The following is a 20,341-nucleotide window of genomic DNA, read 5'->3' as shown; positions in this document are numbered from 1 at the left end:
CATCACACCCAAATGTAATGGATAGAGAGCCAAGGGGACTTCCCCAAAGCTCTCCAACATTTCATCTCCTGAACCAGAGGAGAGGCCACTTTTCCTAAAATCTACTCCAATTAGAAAAGGCAGATGGCAAAGTTGCCCAATGGGAGCCGTGGAAGAAAAGTCCTTTGCCCGTGAAACACAGAATGGGTTTGACTGAGTGACTTGGGGTACTGTACATTGTTATGCATGCTGAGTGCCCTGCATTGTTAGTTACAAATCTCCCCTGAATCTACTCGTCCTGCAGTCTCTCAGCTGTTCTCATGACAAATGCCCCTGGGCTGTGGCATCTGTTTTCTTCACGTGGAGCACTAGTTTTATGTGCACCAAAGATGTTGAGGGAAGGACATTTTCTACCCAGAATCCATGAATAAGAAACACACTTTCAGCCCCTTCACTTCCCAGTCTACACCCTCTCCTACCATAGTTTCCTACTGTCATGCCTTTATTTACCTCTATGTAGGAGGTGGAATTTTAAAACAGCCTCCAATATTCCCACCCCCTGCACACTCTCTGTATATTCCCCTTAATGTGGGTGCCACTGTGACTATGACAGGCTATCACTCCATACTTAAGTTACATTATATGGCAAAGGTGAAAGGATTTTTCAAATGCACTAAAGGTCTCAAATAAGTTGACATTGAGTTCATCAGAAAGAAGTTCATCTTGGGTAGGCCTGGCTGAATTAAGTGAGCCCTTAACAGAGAATAGGGCCTTGAAGGAGGAGAGTCAAAGTGTGATGATCTCCTGCTGGCCTTGAATAAGCATGCTGTGAACCACCTACAGGGGAGGCATGTGGCAAGGGCTTCAGAGTGGCCTCTAAGATCCGAGAGTGGTGCTTGCTGACAGCTGGCAGGAAAACAGGCAAATCACTCATACAGCTACAAGGAAATGAATTCTGCCAACAACCACATAGGTTTGGAAGAGGATTCTGCATGTCAGTTGCAATGGCAGTCCACTGACCCCTTGACTTCAGCTTCTTACATGATCTTGAGTAAAGAACCCAGTTATGCCATGACTGGACTTTCACCTACAAAACTGGGAGTTAATAAATGCATGTTCTTTGAAGCTACTATGTTTCTGTCAACGGGTTACTCACAGAAAACTAATACATGATCACAGAGTGCTGACACTCACACTCTCCCCTCAACTGGAACAATCCTGAGCTCAGATCTGGTTGGCAAATGTCCCCATCTGGATGGCCCCCAGGCACCTCAAAGGCAGCAGCTCCAAAATCCAGCTAGTCTCTTTCTCTCCTGAACACCTACCCCTCCTTCCTTGCCTGGCTGTGTGATTCTCCCAGTCCCTATGCTGGAAACCAATGCTCATTTTCAGCAATCTTCAGTGGCTCACCTTCTTGGAGCCAGTCAGTCATTGGGTTCCTCTAACTGTATTTTTAACATGTTCCTGTATCCAAACCTTCCCATGCTCACTCAGAGTGCTCCCGTTCTACCCCAATAGCCTCCTAACTGGTCTCCCTACCTTCAGTCTCGCTCCCTTCCAGATCTTCCTCTTCTGTAGAAAGAGTGATCTTCCTAAAACATAAATGAAATAATATATCCCTTCCTTCAACAGTAAATCCCTTCCTGGTCAAGGCAGGCAGATCACCTGAGGTCAGGAATTCAAGATCAGCCTGGCCAACATAGTGAAACCCCAACTCTACTAAAAATACAAAACATTAGCCAGGCGTGGTGGTGCACACCTGTGGTCCCAGCTACTTGGGAGGCTGAGGCACGAGAATCACTTGAACCTGAGAGGCAGAGGTTGCAGTGAGCTGAGGTTGCACTGCAAGAGGTTGCACTGCACTCCACCCTGGGTGACAGAGTGAGACCTGTCTCAAAAAACAAAACAAAGCAAACAAAAAACACCCTTCCTAGATTTGCCATTTCACGGAGGTTCAAGCGTAGGCTCTTTCCTGCTCACACGGACACGCCATTTTTTAGAGCTTGGCCACCTCCCACCCATCTTTCAGGTATAAGCTGTAGTATTGGCTTCTCAAACGTGCAGTTCATAAGTCTCCTGATTACATTAGTTCCTCTTTTCTTTTCATCAGAGGCAGTCCTTACAGTTTGGAATAATATATTCATTCATGAGTCTATTTGGGAAATACACTCTCCCTTCCCTTTTTCCTCTGGCATGACTAGAAATTTCATAAGGAAATCCACCCTGTTGGTCTATTTCCCACCATATTCCTTGTCTTTAGCAAAGAGTCTCAGCAGAATTAGGTATTTAGTAAACATTAGTTGATTATGCAAATGAAAAAAAATGAATGAACTTGGCATTCAAAGCCTTTCTCAATCTGGCTGAATTTGTCCTTCCCAGACTTTTTCTTACTGTCTTTCATCACGTATCTTATGTTCTAATAACACATGACACTATTTAACCATGACAAAAACCCTGTGAGATAGGATTATCATTTCCATTTTTGAGAGGAGGAAATCCAGGCCTGGGAAGGTACATTCACTTGCCCAAAGTCTCCCAAACTGAGAATCAGGATTAAATAAGGTTATGCATGTAAGCATCTCACACAGCTGGTGACATACAGCGGGTGCCCATGACCAGTGGCGTGGTCTCTTTATCTGGAAAAGAGTTTTTCAGGGGTAGGAGAACCCTGGCCGTCTCACAGGATTGGGAAGAAAGGGGATGACAGCGTGTTCTTACTTGGGGAGGAAAGCAAAGAGTCACAGTCTCTCATTCTAAGGAAAGGCGGGTGGGGGAATCCTGCTGAGCCTAGTTGAAAAACAAGAAAGCGAGAGAGACTGATTATTCCTTCTCGCTAGTGTAAGCAACTAAAACGACATGTTTGCTTTATCGCCTTTGGTCTCCCATTTGATTCCTGACAGCCATCTCCCTCCCTTCGATGGCGGGTTGTCAGGTGCTGAGCTGGCTGGCATTGCACAGGAAGAGGAGTACAGAGAACAATTTAAACAATATTTCAGGGACCATCATGGGCTGGAGGAGGACGTTTTTGTAGTTAGCTGGCTTTCCTTCTGCATTCAAGGAACCCTCATTTGCCAAGACTGCTCGATGTTTCTGTGGGTTTGGGTAGAAGTAGTCCAGAAGGGATCTTTAAGGGGAAAAAAAAAAAAAAAAAAAAAAGCCAATGTTTACTTTCTTTAGGTTTGAAGGAAGGGAGAGAAGAGAGACAGATAGGAGCTTTTTAAGCCCATAACAATTTCTGAATACATAATTTTCTCTTCTCTAATGTTGTTAAATAGGGCCAAATGCAGACGTAGATCAAAGCTAGGCTTCTGTATTTTACTGCATTTTACTGTGCTTACAAGTAAAGGGAATCCAAACTCCCAGTTTCTCTGTCCATGAGAGTTTCTCTCTCCAGAAAGCCTGTAAGATCTACCAGAACATTCTGGAGGAAGGAGTCCACTCCTACAAATCACCAACAGTTAAACATTTGGGCAAGAGTTATGATAAGCAAAATGAGCAAAAACCTACAAGGTTCTCCTAGGCGACAGTTCTGGGGGATTGTGACCATGAACAGTCTTTGGAGTCAACCAAAACCCAATTCAAGCCACAGCTAAGCAACTTATTGTTAGGAAGATTAATGAATGTGCAATAGGCCTGACACAAAAGTGACCCTCAGTACATGGTTGCTATAAATAGTTATTCCCCTTATAATTGTTATCCAAGTTCCAGGCTTGGGAAACGGGGGATACACTCCATAGGGGCCCAAAGCCAGGACAGGAAATGGAATGTGCTGCTGGCTGATATATCAAGGAAGCTCGAGAGCGGTGGTTCTCAATGCTGGCTGGTATTAAATAATTAGAATCTGAAAAGGATTTCATACTTATATTAAGACTTTTAGCCAGATAGTCCCATTAAATGGGTTGATTCTTGGAATTGGTATTTTATTTATTTATTTTATTTATTTATTTTTTTTTTTTTTGAGACGGAGTCTGGCTCTGTCGCCCAGGCTGGAGTGCAGTGGCCGGATCTCAGCTCACTGCAAGCTCCGCCTCCCGGGTTCACGCCATTCTCCGGCCTCAGCCTCCCGAGTAGCTGGGACTACAGGCGCCCGCCACCTCGCCCGGCTAGTTTTTTGTATTTCTTAATACAGACGGGGTTTCACCGTGTTAGCCAGGATGGTTTCGATCTCCTGACCTCGTGATCCGCCCGTCTCGGCCTCCCAAAGTGCTGGGATTACAGGCTTGAGCCACCGCGCCCGGCCGGAATTGGTATTTTAAAAAGTGATTCTGAGATTCATTTAGGCTAAAGAACTACGCAGCCCTGACAGCTCGTCTTCCCACACAGCTGAGGCCACCTGCCCTGATTTAGGTCCTAGAACTCATGATTCTCTCAAGTAGGAAGCACCAGAGTGCCCAGCCTCCTATGCGGGCCCTGAATATTCAGCTTCTCCAGCTGACCTTATTGTCTTCTGTTTCTCAAAAGGAATCCTCTTCCTTGGGCCTTGGATGCTGTAGTTTGATTTGTGCCTGGCCTCCACGCCCCCCAAAACCCTTCATCACCTAGTGCATCATCCTCAGGGAAGATTCTGGATTGCTTAGACTATTTCTAGAAAATGGTCTTTGAATCCTAGCCTGTGGCTAAGTTCTTACTTCTTACTGACAGTTCTCCCCAGTGGTGTGCTGGCAATTGTTTAACAATGGGCTCTCTGAGCAAGAGCAGGCAGCTCTTTTAAAATATTTTAAGTATTTTCCAGTTTCCATAGTATGAATCTTTCTCCTATGGCTGATTACAAGCTTCCAAAGTGGCATCACTCACAGCAGAGTTGGGAAGAGATGAGCACAATAGGCTCTCAACAAACCGGGATGGGCTGGTCCCTGCACAGCACTGGAAGTCATCCTTGTCGTCTGTTTTACTACCTGACTAAATACCAGGCACCCTCTGTTGGTGGTGCCCCAGGAAGGCTGGTCCCACGGATGCTGCCTTTTGTCCTCCATACTGAACTAACTTTTCAGCGCCTGAGCTGGTTCTGACCACCACTATTTCTGATCCCAGCCCCTCCCAGGCTACCTTTCCCCACCATCCTGGGGGTTACAGAGCTGATACCAGGAAGTTCTCTGGGATATGATCGGGTTTCCTGTATCACAGGATATGGGGGATACACAGATACGAGGATCCTCTTTCTGTCTCTTTTTGAGTAGGTACCTTGTTTCAGGCACTGTCATATGCACTTTACATGATTTATCTCATTCATCCTTACAATGGCCTGACCACATTTTGAAAACAATTAGCTTAAATACAAATTCAAGCTTCCCTTAACTCATGACAGCCTCAGGAAAGTGAACCCTCTCAATTCTTAAGTTTCTTCATCTGTAAAATGGAGAGAAAAATAATCCCTTCTCCTGGTATTGTTTAAAATAATATGAAATGATGCATTTAGAGAGGACAGAACAGCATAGAGAGAATTCAATGAAACTAATACAGTTTCCTCTGTTCTTTTCCTCTATCTCCCTTCTTGTTGAATCCATTTCTATTATGGGCCCTAAAATGGTTTTATTGTGAACTCAGAGATGGTCAAATTCTACCTTGCTGGTCTACAGACAGGAAACTGAGGCCCAAAGCCTTGCTCAAAGCCTCCTAACCAAACAAGAGACACCTAGGATTAAAACTCAAGTCTTGGCTGGGCGCAGTGGCTCATGTCTGTAATCCCAGCACTTTGGGAAGCTGAGGTAGGCAGGCCACGAGGTCATGAAATTGAGACTACCCTGGCTAACACGGTGAAACCCCATCTCTACTAAAAATACAAAAAATTAGCTGGGCGTGGTGGCATGCACCTGTAGTCCCAGCTACTCGGGAGGCGGAGGCAGGAGAATCACTTGAACCCGGGACGCGGAGGTTGCAGTGAGCCGAGATGGTGCCATTGCACGCCAGCTTGGGCAACAAGAGCAAACCTCTATCTCAAAAACAAACAAACAAACAAAAACAAAACAAAACACTCAAGTCTTAGGACTTCCAGTGATTTCATGAGATTCTCTTGCTTGGCTCTTCCTCCTCCTGTCCCTCACCCAGCACTCTCTCCCCTGGCTTTCCACCCTGTCTTAACTTCCCACTGCTTTCCCTGTACCCATGTCCAGGCCCTGTAATAACCAGGTAAACCCACCCCATGAAGGCGCTGATGCATTCACCTGTGGGTCCTCTAGCTAATCCTTTTTCTCAAGCCTCTAGTCATGTTGTGCTCAGTGGGAATCCCTGCAGGGTAGGGAGTAGTAGGCTGATCTGCCCCATATCTTGGACACTTTAACTCTCCTTAAAGCCTAGCCCTCTCTTCCAGGTTACTCTGGCTGCAATGATGTAGAGGCTGATAGAATCCTGATTGATCTGTCTTCAGTGTTTACTCTGTTCTGAGTGGCAGGTCCTGGGGGTACGCTCTGCAGGCTGGCAGAGGGCAGCCAGTAGATCTGCCCATGAGCAAGGCTACCTTTAGGCAAGAAGCAGAGGATGGTGAAGTGAAAAGCTGCATCACAATGTCCCCAAGGGGCTAGGCCTACAAAATTCACATTTTCAACAAAAATGTTTATGGTTTTTTTCTTTTTCGTTTCTTTTTTTTTTTTTTTTTTTTTTTTTTTGAGATAGGGTCTCACTCTGATGCCCAGTCTTCAGTGCAGAGGTGCAGTCATGGCTCACTGCAGCCTTGACCTCCAGAGCTCAAGCAATCCTCCAGCCTCAGCCTCCCGAGTAGCTGAAATTAAAGGCTCATGCCACTACATCCGGCTAATTTTTTTGTAGAGACGGGTTTTTGCCATGTTGCCAAGGCTGGTCTGGAACTCCCACGCTTAAGTAATCCACCCACCTTGGCCTCCCAAAGTACTGAGATTACAGAGTGAGCCACTGTGCCTGGCCACTATTGTTTTTCTATAAGGAAGATTAATTTGCAAGCCAGTACATTAGAAAGAGGACCTGGAGGCTGTGTGGCTCAGGCACTGATGTGCTGTAACTGACTAGCAATGAAACAATCACATGGTGGGTGCACTTGGCTAAGCATTTCCTCAGCTTATGTTATCTCATTTAATCCTCATAACAAGCCCAAGGGAGAACAGAAGGACAACTACTACACTTATCCTCCTTTACCCAAGAGAAACTGAGCTCAGAGAACAAATATGTCTTGCCTTAGGTTCTGCAACGCTAAGAAATGGCAGAGCAAAAATCTGAACCCATGTCTACTGATGCCAATGCCTATGTTCAACCTAGAAGCCCTACTACTATTTTCTGGGTATATTAGTGCAAATAATTTCAACCTGACAAAGTTGCGAAGATAAGAAGAGTACAAAGAATGTCCATCTATCTTTGGTCTAGCTTCACCTGTTGTTAACATTTTGCCCCGTTTGATTTGTCATTTGAGGAGACGACATTTTTAACCTTGAGGAAAATGCTTCCCTTCTCTGAGCCTTGGTTTCTATGTGCATAAAATGGAAGACTGAATGGATTACCCTTAGAGTGAAACAGAAATGTTGTTGTCTGATAAGAAGTGATGGATAAAGGGATGAGGTAAGCCCTTGGTCAGTGGTCAAGGCATAGCTGCTGCCTCTTTCTCCAGCCTCATTTTCCATCATTCCTGCACATGAACTTGGTCTCTACTCAGTTCTGGCATCTCTCCTCCATCTCCTTCCCCAGCGTACCATGTACCATCCGCCCTCACACCTTGGCAGGTACTCTTCCGCAGACACTCAGCTTTCACTTCATCCCATTTTCATTTCCTGGAGTCTCTGATCCATTTTGGGACTCATGGCTTATGTTTCATAACAGGAGGCTTCAGTTCCCAAAGGTCTCCTCTGCAGATATGGCTTGAACTTTTCCTCACCTATCCTTTTCCTCAAAGACAGGATTAAATTGTATGTGTGTGGAGGGGGGAGGAGGGGAGAATCATAAAGAAAAGTCATACATCCATATACCTTAGCACAAAGTTTTGCTTATGGATTGAGTAGTTCTTATTTATAGAAAATCCCAGCTTAGGAATTGTCAAATTAAAACAAGCAACTAAAACAAAGAAATAAGACAACCAGTAGCATTTATGCTGTGGTTCACTCTGCTGGAGAACTAAGCAGCAAAGCTTAGAGGAAAGTATGTGAGATTGGGGATCAGAAAACCTGGATTTCTATAACTGGCTGAGCAACCTGCAGATGAGAAAAGCGAGGTCCAGAGAGGAAGAGAGATGCACCCAAACTCACACAGCACAGAGCTGGACTGGGAGGCTCATGCTGGGTGTTTGCACTGCTGAAATGATCCGGCAGCTATAACGGCTCTGTCTCCTCCTCAGCATTGTGCCCAGGTCTGGGCAAACCACCTCAACTTCTCATCTGGACCTTCAGCTGTACACTAGATTATCCTGATTTGCAATGCTGCCCTGTGTGAGCTTGCACACTCTTTGCCTCTAGAGATTGTAACCACTGTGAGGCTGGGTGCTGAGGTCCCATTTTCTCATTGCCCAGCAGCACGGTTAGCAGGGTCGCTTATTCCACAAATACAGGCTAAACTACAATGAGGATCAGCCTTGATGACATATGATGTAAATATCCTTGTATGACAATAGGAAAGTTGAGGCCCCAAGGGAGCACAGGCTTGCCAAGGTCACTAAGCTAGTTAATGGTGAGGTATGGACTAGAGCACACATCTCCTGACTCTGAGTGCAACATTATTTGCTCTATGGAGTACCATCTCTGATGAATATATGTTAAATTCTTCCCAGTAGTAACCTATTACATTAGCTAGTTTATTACTTAATACTGTAAAATGCCATCAGAATTGGAACACTTAAAACAATGATATACTGAAGGGTTATTTACTTAATCAAACATAGAATGCCTTGCATGACAAATAGACACTTTTATTTATTTTTTGTTTGTGTTTTTCTTCCATTCTTTATTTTTATTTTTTTTTTCATAGGTTATTGGGGTACAGGTGATATTTGGTTACATGAGTAAGTTCTCTAGTGGTGATTTCTGAGATTTTGGTTCATCCATCACCTGAGCAGTATACATTGTACCCTATTTGTAGTCTTTTATCCGTTGCCCACCTCCCACCCTTCCCCTCAAGTCCCCAAAGTCCATTGTATCCTTCTTATGCCTTTGCATCCCCATAGCTTAGCTCCCACATATCAGTGAGAACATACGATGTTTGGTTTTCCATTCCTGTGATACTTCACTTACAATAATAGTCTCCAATCTCATCCAGGTTGCTGCAAATGCTGTTAATTCATTCCTTTTTATGGCTGAGTAGTATTCCATCATATATATATGTATATATGACAGTTTTTTTATCCACTCATTGATTGACGGGCAACAAATAGACTCTTTCAGACAGAATGATCATATATGATATGAGGTTAGACTGATTTTCACAGAGCATGGTGAAATTGTACGCATGCTTCCTGGATCAGACATACAGGTGAGGGTAACATACCAATGGTTTAAGGCAGGAGTCAGCTAAGGTTCATGGGTGAAATTTGAACTGGCACCTGTTTTTAAAAATAACGTTTATTAGAAAATATTTATGTCCATTCATCTATGTGTTGCCTATGGCAGGTTTCACAGACCAACAACAAAGTTGAGTAGGTCCAACAGGGACTGGAAGGCCTGCGAAGCTGAAATGTTTACTAATTGGCCACTTACAAAAAACGTTGCTGACCCCTTATTTAGGAAATCCCACCAGACATACATATCATGGTCTCTCTTCCTCTGTTTCTCAATCTCTTCGCCTCTTTTCTCCTTCCTTCCACTCTCCATATTGACGGCTACAGTTCTGTGCTTTGGGATGAGACTCTACCCGGATGTACCAGTCACCCCTCCAAAATAGTCCCATTCTCCTTACGAAGACTCTAAAGCTTAGGAAATACAAAGTACTTCCAGACTATACCTCAAATCTCTTTCATAATGGATCCTATTGCTGAAAATGGGATTTGAGCTGATTTAGTTTGGAGCTCAGAATGTTTTGAAGGGAAAGAAAATATGAGAAGAAAGAACAGATATTTCTTGAGCATCTTTGGGTAAGACCCGGTGCCATCTACTCCGTGCTGACTCTGTGAGGCAGATGTCAACAGCTCCATTTTATGCAAAGGGAAGCACCCACGGGTTAAAATCCATCTGGGGACACATGGAAGGGATGACAAGGTGAGGTCAGGACTCAAAGCCAGGTCTGGCTGAATCTAATGCCAGTCCTATTTCTCTCATTGGATATGCTAAGAGAGAGATCTATATACAAACACTTGTTAGACATTTCCTCTCTCCTTCTGCTCCAAGCCCCGCTCCCCACTGCTAGCCCCCAGTGTAACCTTTTCTGCCATGCAGCCTTCTGGCCTGGTTACATCGTTCCCAGATGGCACACACAAAAGTCACACTCAAAGAGCTCAGGCAGAGTGCGCTTTTCACCACCAATGCTTAGGCCCTCTTGCCACTGCTGGGCATGACTTTCCTGGTGTCCTTGAAGTGGAAAAATAGGGAGAGATAAGGCCTCAGCTCTGCTTACCAGTAGCAGGAAAAAGAAGGGAAGAAGAGAGCAGGCCCTTTTCAAGCAAGCAGGCATAAAACGAGATAAAACAAGAGGGGGCAGACAGAAAAGCAGCCTCCATCCTGAACACCTATGAGCCAGACACTGTGCAGGTGTTTCTTTCATCCATTCACTCGTCATTCAGTCTTTCATTCAAAATATTCACCCAGTGCCTACTGGGAGCCCATCCCCCTGTGCTTGGTGTTGAGGATAAAACTGGACACAAATGACAACGTGTCTATCCTCGTGAAGTTTCCAGTTCAGTGGAGGACACAAATAGTACTCAGGGAGCATATCAGTAAATGTAGAATTATAGTGGCAACCAAGTCTACAAAGCGGGTACATCACAGCATCTGGTATGGAATGAGACACGGAAATTAACTCAGGTACGGACAGCTTTGCAGAAAATATGCCATTTAAGTGGAGGTTTCACGTGAGGTGGGGCAGGTGAATGAGTCAAATGGCGGGGAAGAGCATTCCAGGAGACAAAAGTTGTGAAGGCTGTGGCAGGACAGATGCAGGAGTGCTGGGGAAGAGGTCCTGGGGGAGAGGTGGGGTGTGGAGGGATGGAGCAGACAGAGCCCTGGGGAGAGAGGCAGGGCAAGACCACTCAGGACTGCAGGTGGGGTAGGGAGTTTCCATTTCATCCTGAAAGCAAAAGGAAAGCATTGAAAGCTTCTAAGAGGAGAAACAACATGATCCATATTTACATGTGTAAAGACGATCACTCTGGCTACATGATTGAGAACGGGCTGGAACACAGCAAGGGAGATGGTAGAGGGGACTCTTAGCAGTTTTAAAGCAAAGGATGCAGGTGGCAGGGACTAGAATGGCAGCAGTGGAGAAGGGGAGAGCTTGTTGGCAGAAGTTGAAGTTATAAAGAAGATACTCATTATTTTAATCTTCACAATGACCCTGTGAGGGAGATGGAGTGACTGCATTTTAAAGATGGGAATTTGAGAATACTGGTTCATGTCCCATGGATGAAAAGAGGCAGAGCCATGTCTGAGATTCAGGCAACTTCCCAGCCTCAACTCTTTCAGGAAACCCTCCCATATTTAGCTGCAGTTTATTGTGTCTTTCTTCTCCCAAAGCTGGGATAATCTGAAACACTCAGTTCAATAACTTTGTCTTCCAAAATCTTCTAACATCTGAAACAGTCTGAACTGCAGTGCAGGGTCCCTAAGAATAATTTCACCATGCTGATCGAGTTGCTTTTGAGCATTCCTCTTAAATCTCTACTTAGAGATTGAAAAAGTGAGACTCAGAGATCAGCAGGGACTTGGCCAAGGTCACACAAAAACGTTGTGGCAAAGCCAGGACTGAAAATCACTGTTTCTGTCACACACAGACGGCCCCAAAGACTCGACTTCCGTCTGAGTACTTCAAAATGATGAAGTTGAATGTCTTTATCAAAGCCCACATGCCCCGAGATTTGGGAAACACAGCTCAGCTCCTACTTTGCAGATAGACCTGAAATGGTTATAGTGAATTCATATGGAGTCCCAAAGGATATTAGATGACCATTCTCAACTAGCACAAGGAACTGCCTTTCCTGGTACTTTTATCTCTTTCTTCCCTCACCTCCTTGCACTTCATCATCTCTTCTGTGTCACAGCTGGGCGGGCTCACACACACCCCTGGGCAGACCGCAGGGAACTGCTGAGTCATTGCCTTTGCTAAAGAGGAGCTGAAATGGTGATGGCAGAGGAACAGGAGAGGACTGGGATGTTACAGGTCCATGCAGGCCTGGGGGTGTAGGGAAGAAAGAACCCATCAGAATAGCCAAAGGGGACAACAGAACCATTCTAGTGTCACAGTTAGACCCTAAAGGAGAGAAACAGGAAAGGGGAGTGGCACTGGACATGGGGGAGGTAAACAGGGTGCAAAGGAAGCTGGAGCTGGAAGCCAGGTACATCCCAATAACAGGAGATTCTCAGAAATATGCACCATGTCCCATTCACATACAAGTAAGAAGAGATCTCAGAGATCAAATTGAATTGGCTCTCACTCGTCCACTCTCCCATGTTTCAGATTAAAAAACAGATCTGGATAACAAAAGAGACTTTACTAAGGTCACACAGCGAGTTGGTAGCAGATCTGAGACTCCCTTCCTGTCCCCATAGTAAATCCTTCTCAGCAACTTCACTCTGCCACAACTTCTCTCCCTCCCTCCCTCTACCTGAATGCTTCACAGATATCAAGTAATTTTAATCTTTAGAACAACTCTCTATGCTTTAATCTTAATATCCTCATTTTACAACTTAGGGAATTGATGCACAGAGATATTACGTTCCATGATTAATATGGCATTGCCAGTAAGTGGGGGGGCTGGGATTTGAACCCACGTAACCCACCACCAGAATCTATGCTTTTAGTACTACGCTCTGTGTCAGGCCTCTGAGCCCAAGCTAAGCCATCAAATCCCCAGTGACCTACACGTATACATCCAGATGGCCTGAAGCAACTGAAGATCCACAGAAGTGAAAATAGCCTTAACTGATGACATCCCACCATTGTGATTTGTTTCTGCCCCACCCTAACTGAGCAATGTACTTTGTAATCTCCCTCACCCTTAAGAAGGTTCTTTGTAATTCTCCCCACCCTTGAGAATGTACTTTGTGAGATCCACTCCCTGCCCCCAAAACATTGCTCTTAACTCCACTGCCTATCCCAGAACCTATAAGAACTAATGATAATCTACCACTCTTTGCTGACTCCTTTTTCGGACTCAGCCTGCCTGCACCCAGGTGAAATAAACAGCCATGTTGCTCACACAAAGCCTGTTTGGTGATCTCTTCACACGACACGTGAAACACTCTGTTGCTCTTATGTCACCAAGGGCTCCTGGACCTCCCTTGGCTCACCTCTGTCCTGTGCATTTTTCCCATTAAGTCAGTGAGTGCTGAAGGCACCCTTACTCCTGCCCAGAGTATATGAAAGAGAAACAACGGATCACAGCCCTTTCATGAGGAATTCTGGTACTTGCAGACTGGGACATTGGGTTCTAAGTTCATTTGCCTAGAACAAAGATGTTGCAGAACCAAATTCACTCTCTGTATTCAACAACAAAAAATTGTGGCAGCTGCGGCAGCAATAGCAAAAACCTAACAACATCAAACACAGTATTAAGAATGCTCTCCCTGTGATCCTGCAAAAAGGGTAGGGTAATTTATGCTCACTGAATCTAAGCATTCAATTCCTTCCATATTCTCTCAATTCCCCTCCTTGTTGTCTCCTTTTCTCTTAGCATTTATCACCATCTAATAGATTTGTATTTTGATATAATACAAACCCCACAAGAGTAGGAATTTTAAATTGTTGCTTGGTTTGTGTCCCCAGTGCCTAGAAGAGTAGCAGGCATGTAGTTGGTGCAGAACAAATATTTGTGGTATGTATGAAAGGGAGAAAGAAAGGGAGGGAGGGAGGGAGGAAGGCAGGCAAGGGAGAAAGGAGGGGAGAGAAGGGAAGGGGAGAGAAGAGGAGAGCACAGGAGAGGAGAGGAGAGTAAAAAAGGAGGGAGGGAAGAAGGGAGGGAGAGAGGAAGGAAAGAATGAAGGGATGGAAGGAGAGAGAAAGAAAGGAGGCACTGGGTTAAATCCTTCATCTTGGGGCCTGTAGCTTGCTTTAGCTTTTCTAAGTTGAACACCAATTTATGGGGGGCATGCTCAGTGATAGATGTTTTTCCAATTATCTATAAATAGCCCAGGCCTGCTGAGGGGACCCATTGACTTCCCCAGCCCTAATTCTGGCTGCTGGATTGTGTGAGGGAGAAGACCAGTCAAGAATCATCAATCGTCAACTTCTAAATCTCCAATGCAGATTCCAGGAAGCTGAGGATTGCTTCTTGGTTTTCTGGCTAAGATCAAGTGGAGAAAGCTGAGGAATGAGAAGGAGTGAGAGGCAGATTCCGTTCTTCCAGTGGCTACCGAGGCTGCAAACCCTTCCCATGTAACGTGTCAATGGCAACACTCCTCCCACGTGGGGCTTTTCAGTGAAAGATGCCAGAGGTGAGGAGACAGGAAAAACAACAATGAGAACTGAACTGACATTAATAATGTCTGACTTATTTCGCTCTTAGCATACACTAGGCACCATGATAAATTTTTTACATAGCTTAACCAAAATTCATCCACAGCCCCATGAGGCAGTTACAAGGTCCAACTTGTAGATGAAAAACTGAGGCATACAGAAGGTAAATAACTTGCCTAAGAGCAAAAGGAGCACACAGAAGCTATGGGGATCTGCACTCTTGCAATGTCCACTGTGCATGGATAGAATGCATGCAGAATGGTTTGTGAGAAAGCTTCCTCCTCCTCCTTCTCCCTGCCCCAGCTACTTCTCAGCCCACTTCTTTGTGGAGGTAGGAGAGGAGGGCCAGGTACCCTGCCACATGACCTGGACCTGTTTTTTGTCACAGGACCTTCTTTTCAGTGGGTGGTTAAAGCCCATGCATGGATCTGCCCTTTATCACTGGCATGGAATCAATGTTTGCACCCCAGGAGGGTCTATTCCAAGAATGCAGTCTCAGACTGGCTGCTTTCCTGTCCTTATGGACAATCCAAGATGAGGAATTACATTCACAGACAATTGCCTGAAATATGCTATGTTTTCCCTTCAGAGCACGTTGAATAATCAGAGAATGATGGATCTTGGCCACAGGTTTCAGACCTTTGTGGAGTCCTGCTTCAGCATTTGGCCATTCCCCTACATTGAGTGACACTGTGAGAAATAATTATGCACCAATACTGAATTTTATCTGTTGAAGAAACCATCTAGAAAGTCACATGGTATCTTCTTCATACATACCAAGTAGAGGACTTTATCTCTGGTCTGGTAAGTAAAATTTCCTGAACAAATGCTTGATTCTTTCCCATTAACCCTGTACATTTTATTTCTGAGTATGTTTCCCTTTACACTTTGGCTGCCAGGAATTTCTTACTTAAATTGCCAGCCTCTTCTAAGAACTACAAAACAGTATGGCAGGAATTATTCTGCATCAACCCAACCTGTGTTTGGATAATTTTCCTTATTCTTATTTTCATATTAATATGATTAGTTATTTCATTTCCTGTTTTGAATTTTTAAAAAATCTGCATAAACTAAAAAAAATCCATAATATTTTTTGAAGAATAAGGTAGGATAGAAAGCAAATAAAGAATAAGTCGAGAAAATGATATACTGAAGGTCACCAGTATAGCCAGGGCAGCAGATATTAAGCTCAGTTTTAACCAGATTGGGACCAGGTTAGAGAAGATTTACGATTTCCTAGGGAACACAAAATTTGATTTCCAGGATTTCCTTCTACAAACTCTGGTTCTGGAACCTTCCAAGGACACTATTACCTTTGCTGCGGCGGCGACTGCGGTACTGCTCCGTGTAGAACGTCAGCTGCGTTTCATCATCTGCCTCAGAGCCCGATGTCCCCTTGGCTCTCCCAAAGCTGATTCCCCCTGTGAGGAAGCACAATCTATCAGTCAGCCTTCCAGGCCTTCAGAAGTTTGTGAGATTCCTCAGCCATCCCAGAGATCAGCAACCCCATCCCCAGACTTCTCTCTGTAAATCCCAAGCCACCCAGGAGTCAGTGTGATGAATGGAAGGAGTTCATGCTCTGCAGTGAAGCAGATCTTGGGTCCAAGCATGGCTCAGCAGCTTCTGGGCTGTGTGACCTTGACGGGAAATCACACCTTTCTGAGCCCTGGGTTCTGTCTTTCTAAAATAGGGATAAAACTATTCACCTTGTGAGATTGCTGTGAAGATTAAAGGAGATGTAATATATAAAATACCTGGTCTGCAGTACGTCTTAAATAACTGATAGCTATTGTTGCTTTTGGTGATAAGCAAACACTCTAGAAAACACTCTAGATAACTTAATTTCAACCACATTTCAATCAAGTGCTTACTATATGCCAGGTTCAGAGCAAGACTCTGGAGACACAACAATAAATAGGACTCAGTCTTTGCCAGGCAGGGGATCATAAGCTAGTCAGGAGGACAAATGGAATCCTAAGGAGGCTTAAACCTAATTCATGGCTTCTGTTTACCACTCAATGAGATGCTAGGAATATGGGGGAGTGCAATTCATTTCAGCACGGAGGGTCTGAGAAGGTTTTATGCAGGAGTGAAGATTTAAGTCAGGTCTTGAAGGATGGATGGGGCTGCACTGGTAGAAAAAGGAGTTCCAGCAGAGGTACCAGCTTGAGCACCCTCAGGAATGGGCCATATGGGCAGTCGGAGGCAACATTAAGTGGAGAAATGACTGGGAAGACACACAGGGAGAGGACTTGGGTGCCAAACGGAGGATAGGGAGCTTTACTTTGGGTGTCATGGAAGGTTCTAGAGCAAAAGTATGAATTGACCAGCCATGGTGTGTACAAGGAAGAACACTCCAGTGGTACCTAGGCTGCAGGATGGGTGCGAGGCAGGGGAAGCAGCCAGGAGGCTCAGTGACCACCCAGGTGAATGGAGGTCAGGGCTTGCAGGAGGGCCTGTGTAGTGAGGGTGGGAGGAGGAGATGAGTGCAAAGGGTGCTTCAGAGACAAACTCAGAGGACTGTGGAAGGAAAAGGGCAATGCATTCATATGCTGTGAACGACAGATTGCAGAAAGGATAAAAAAGAAGGCTAAAAGCAATTGTGTCACAATACTAATAGTCATTAATTCCAAAGAGAGAAATATGGATATTTTTTATTTTTATCTTTGTGCTTTCTGCATTTTTAATTGCTAAAAAAAAAAAGACAGGATATGGAAAGAGAGGGATTAAAGGATTGGTAAATTATTTACTCCAGAGAAGAAATAACCAGGAGAGAGAGCCTCTGAGGATACTGGGCGTGAGTAGATGGGCACAGGAAAATAAGGACTTTGGTTTTTAAACTGTTTCATTGATGGGGCTTCAGCCATCTATGGTAATAGACTTTCTGGGAGGAGACTTAAGAATCTGGTAAAAATGGTTGTCCTGGGTGGAGAATTAAGTGGCTGAAAGATGGGAACAGAGGGAGGCTACTCTTCTCTATAAACTCTTTGCATCTTTTCAGTCAAGCACCATGCAAACCTATTACCTATTCGAAAATTTCAACTGAGGAAAAGAAAAACATATATTAGAAGGAAATGTTATTCAATTCACGAAAGGATTTATTATGTAATTTCCTCAGGTAGGGTATTTGAAATGGCATTCAGTATACAGAAATTCTACTTGCAGACACTTTTTCTGCAATATGGTTATTACACATTCATTCTTCTAGCAACATTGTTGCACAGTCTACTGTGTACCTAGAAGATTTGTAGACATTATTGTAGACAATCATCATCATGATATACTCATAAGAGTGGTGTAATTAACAAACTAGATTATAAAGCGAAGATGCAAAGACATGCTTAGGCAAAGTTACTTGCATAGTCACACAGCAGATGACTAGGAGAGTTAAGCTTTGAGGCTAGTCTGTCCAACTCCAAATTCGGTCTCTCTGTAATACAGGCATTGTTTTCCTTAAAACCACTCATGAGTGAACCCTGAAAGAGCAGATCATCCTTTGAGTGTCAAGGCACTAAGTACGGCATTCAGAGCTTTGTACACAACATCTCATTCATACTACTGAATTCATAATACCCTTAGGAGGGAGGCCTCATTGTGCCTACTTTACAGATGAGGCAAGTGACGCTCAGAAAAGAAAAATGATTTGCTAATAATGAGTGAAGGTGGACTTTGAAACCAGGTGGAACTAATGCCCAAGCTCAAATTTCTCGTCACTTATGATGCTGCGTCTCGATTTCAGGGTCTGTAAAATTGAAAGATTAATATCTGCCTCCCCACACCCATTCTTCCCTGAGACGGTATGTTCTAATGAGTGGGAAAGTACAAGAACAACAACATTTGATCTTTGTCCCAAATGTGTCATCAGGCAAGGTCTGTCCCAGAGCCTTAGTGCACACTTTCCCCAATCCCCAGCAACTAAAAGCAGGGCCTGGAGACATGAGGAGACTTCAGATTCTGCCAGATTCAGTCCTCCATTTAAAGGCTCTGCTTTGAAATGGAATTGGCAGGGAGCTCATGGAGAATTTGGAAGTTACTAGAGAGCAGAGGTCCCCAGAAGCCAGCAGGGCTTTTAAAATTGCCATTAAAAGATTTTACTGTTAAAAAAGAAAAAAAAAAAAAAGAAGAAGAAGAAGAAAGAAGAAAGAAAAGAAGGGAGAAGAGCCAGGCGTGGTGGCTCACACCTGTAATCCCAGTACTTTGGGAGGCCAAGGTAGGCAGATTGCCTGAGCTCAGGAGTTCGAGACCAGCTTGGGCAATGTGTGAAACCCCGTCTCTCCTAAAATACAAAAAATTAGCCAGGTGTGGCAGCGTGTGCCTGTAATCCCAGCTACTTGGGAGGCTAAGGCAGCAGAATTGCTTGAACCGGGGAGGTGGAAGTTGCAGTGAACCAAGATCGCACCACTACACTCCAGCCTGGGTGACAGAGCGAGACTCCATCTCCAAAAAAAAAAAAAAAGGGAGGGAGGAAGACTTCTGTTCATCTATACGTAATTCTTGGCCAAAGGGAAAATGAAGGCATCTGATAAGGTCATTCTCTTATGTTCAGAAAACATCTGCCATACTTTCCGCTGTGTCTGGAGCCACAGAGCAAAAACGAGGGGTCTATCCCTGTTAGGAGGCCACCTCAGACTCTTCTCACAGCCCACACTTTGAAACATTTCAGCAAAATTCTTACCCCCTTCCTTCCTTCCAATCTCTACTTTATCCTAAACACATGACCTCGTATATCCCTACCATGGTGAACAAATCTGGCGTACAGGAATCAGACATTATTTTTTCCCTACTGGGGCAAGATAGAGAGAGTGACCGAAAAGTCACCAGGCAATTCTAATATAAGAAAAGCTAACACTGGCATAGCACAGTATCTCTTCCAGGCACTATTCTAAAGACTTTACATGCGTTGACTCATTTCATACTTACAAGAACATAGGAGGTAGGTTACTACATTTATTCCCATCTCAACTGGTGAGAAAATGAAGGCACGTGGAAATTAAATATTTTGTTCAGGGTCGCAGCTTGCAAGTAGTAGAACCACAATTCAAATTCAGACAGTGGTAGGTAAATCTATTCCTTTTTTACAATGCTGGTTTACAATAAAATATGAACAAATACTTTGTTTACAATGTCCACAGTCATCCTATAAGGACTGTATCATGAGTTTTGGTTTTATAGATGAATAACTGTCTCAGAGGGGTGATATGAGGTAGTAAGTGGGAGAAACAGGATTGAAATTTGGTCTGTCTACCTGCAAAGCTTGCCTCATACCTAATACAACCAGGGAAAGTATGTGTGTCTGTGCCTATGTGTGTACACACACATGCCTGCATATGGATGTAGAGGGCTGACAAATGCATGATATGTTGACCATTAAGGATTAGCAGTTCTCTTACTTGACCCCAACACCTGGACCTGTTTTCTTGTAGGAACTCTAATCAGGCTTAGCAAGATCTTTGTGACTCCCTCATCTTTCCACATGTCCAGGCACACAGAGACCACACCCCTATAACTACCATAAGGGTTTCTATAAAGGCTTTTCCCTTCGGGTCAAGCCTCCATTTCCAAACTCTTCTGACCTTTACTCCCTTCTTGTAACTATTAAAGTACCACGTGTTCAGAGTGAAAACTGAGGCTCAAAAACAATGTCTATAAACTCGGTTCAATAGAAATATAATGCAAACCACATATGCCATTTTAAATGTTCCAGTAGCCCCATTAAAAAGATAGAAATAAAAGTTCAAATGAATTTCCAGGATATGTTGCATTTCACTCACTATATTAAAATATTATGTTAATGTGAAATTAACATAAAGTTATT

At 44.1% G+C, this 20,341-nt stretch overlaps 1 protein-coding gene across 4 annotated transcripts in view; it reads right to left on the bottom strand.

Moving 5' to 3' along the window:
- Positions 1-20,341, bottom strand: part of ASTN2 (astrotactin 2) — a 988,433-nt gene that overhangs the window by 638,964 nt on the left and 329,128 nt on the right. For all 4 annotated transcript variants that reach the window (XM_050759610.1, XM_050759611.1, XM_050759612.1 and 1 more), the window contains one exon: positions 15,840-15,947. In XM_050759610.1, the coding sequence (XP_050615567.1) occupies positions 15,840-15,947 (108 nt within the window). The remainder of the gene's footprint in view (positions 1-15,839; positions 15,948-20,341) is intronic.

This window comes from Macaca thibetana, chromosome 15, assembly GCF_024542745.1.
Source record: "Macaca thibetana thibetana isolate TM-01 chromosome 15, ASM2454274v1, whole genome shotgun sequence".
In the NCBI taxonomy this organism is placed as follows: domain Eukaryota; kingdom Metazoa; phylum Chordata; class Mammalia; order Primates; family Cercopithecidae; genus Macaca; species Macaca thibetana.
This window is presented reverse-complemented; position numbering and strand designations above follow the sequence as displayed.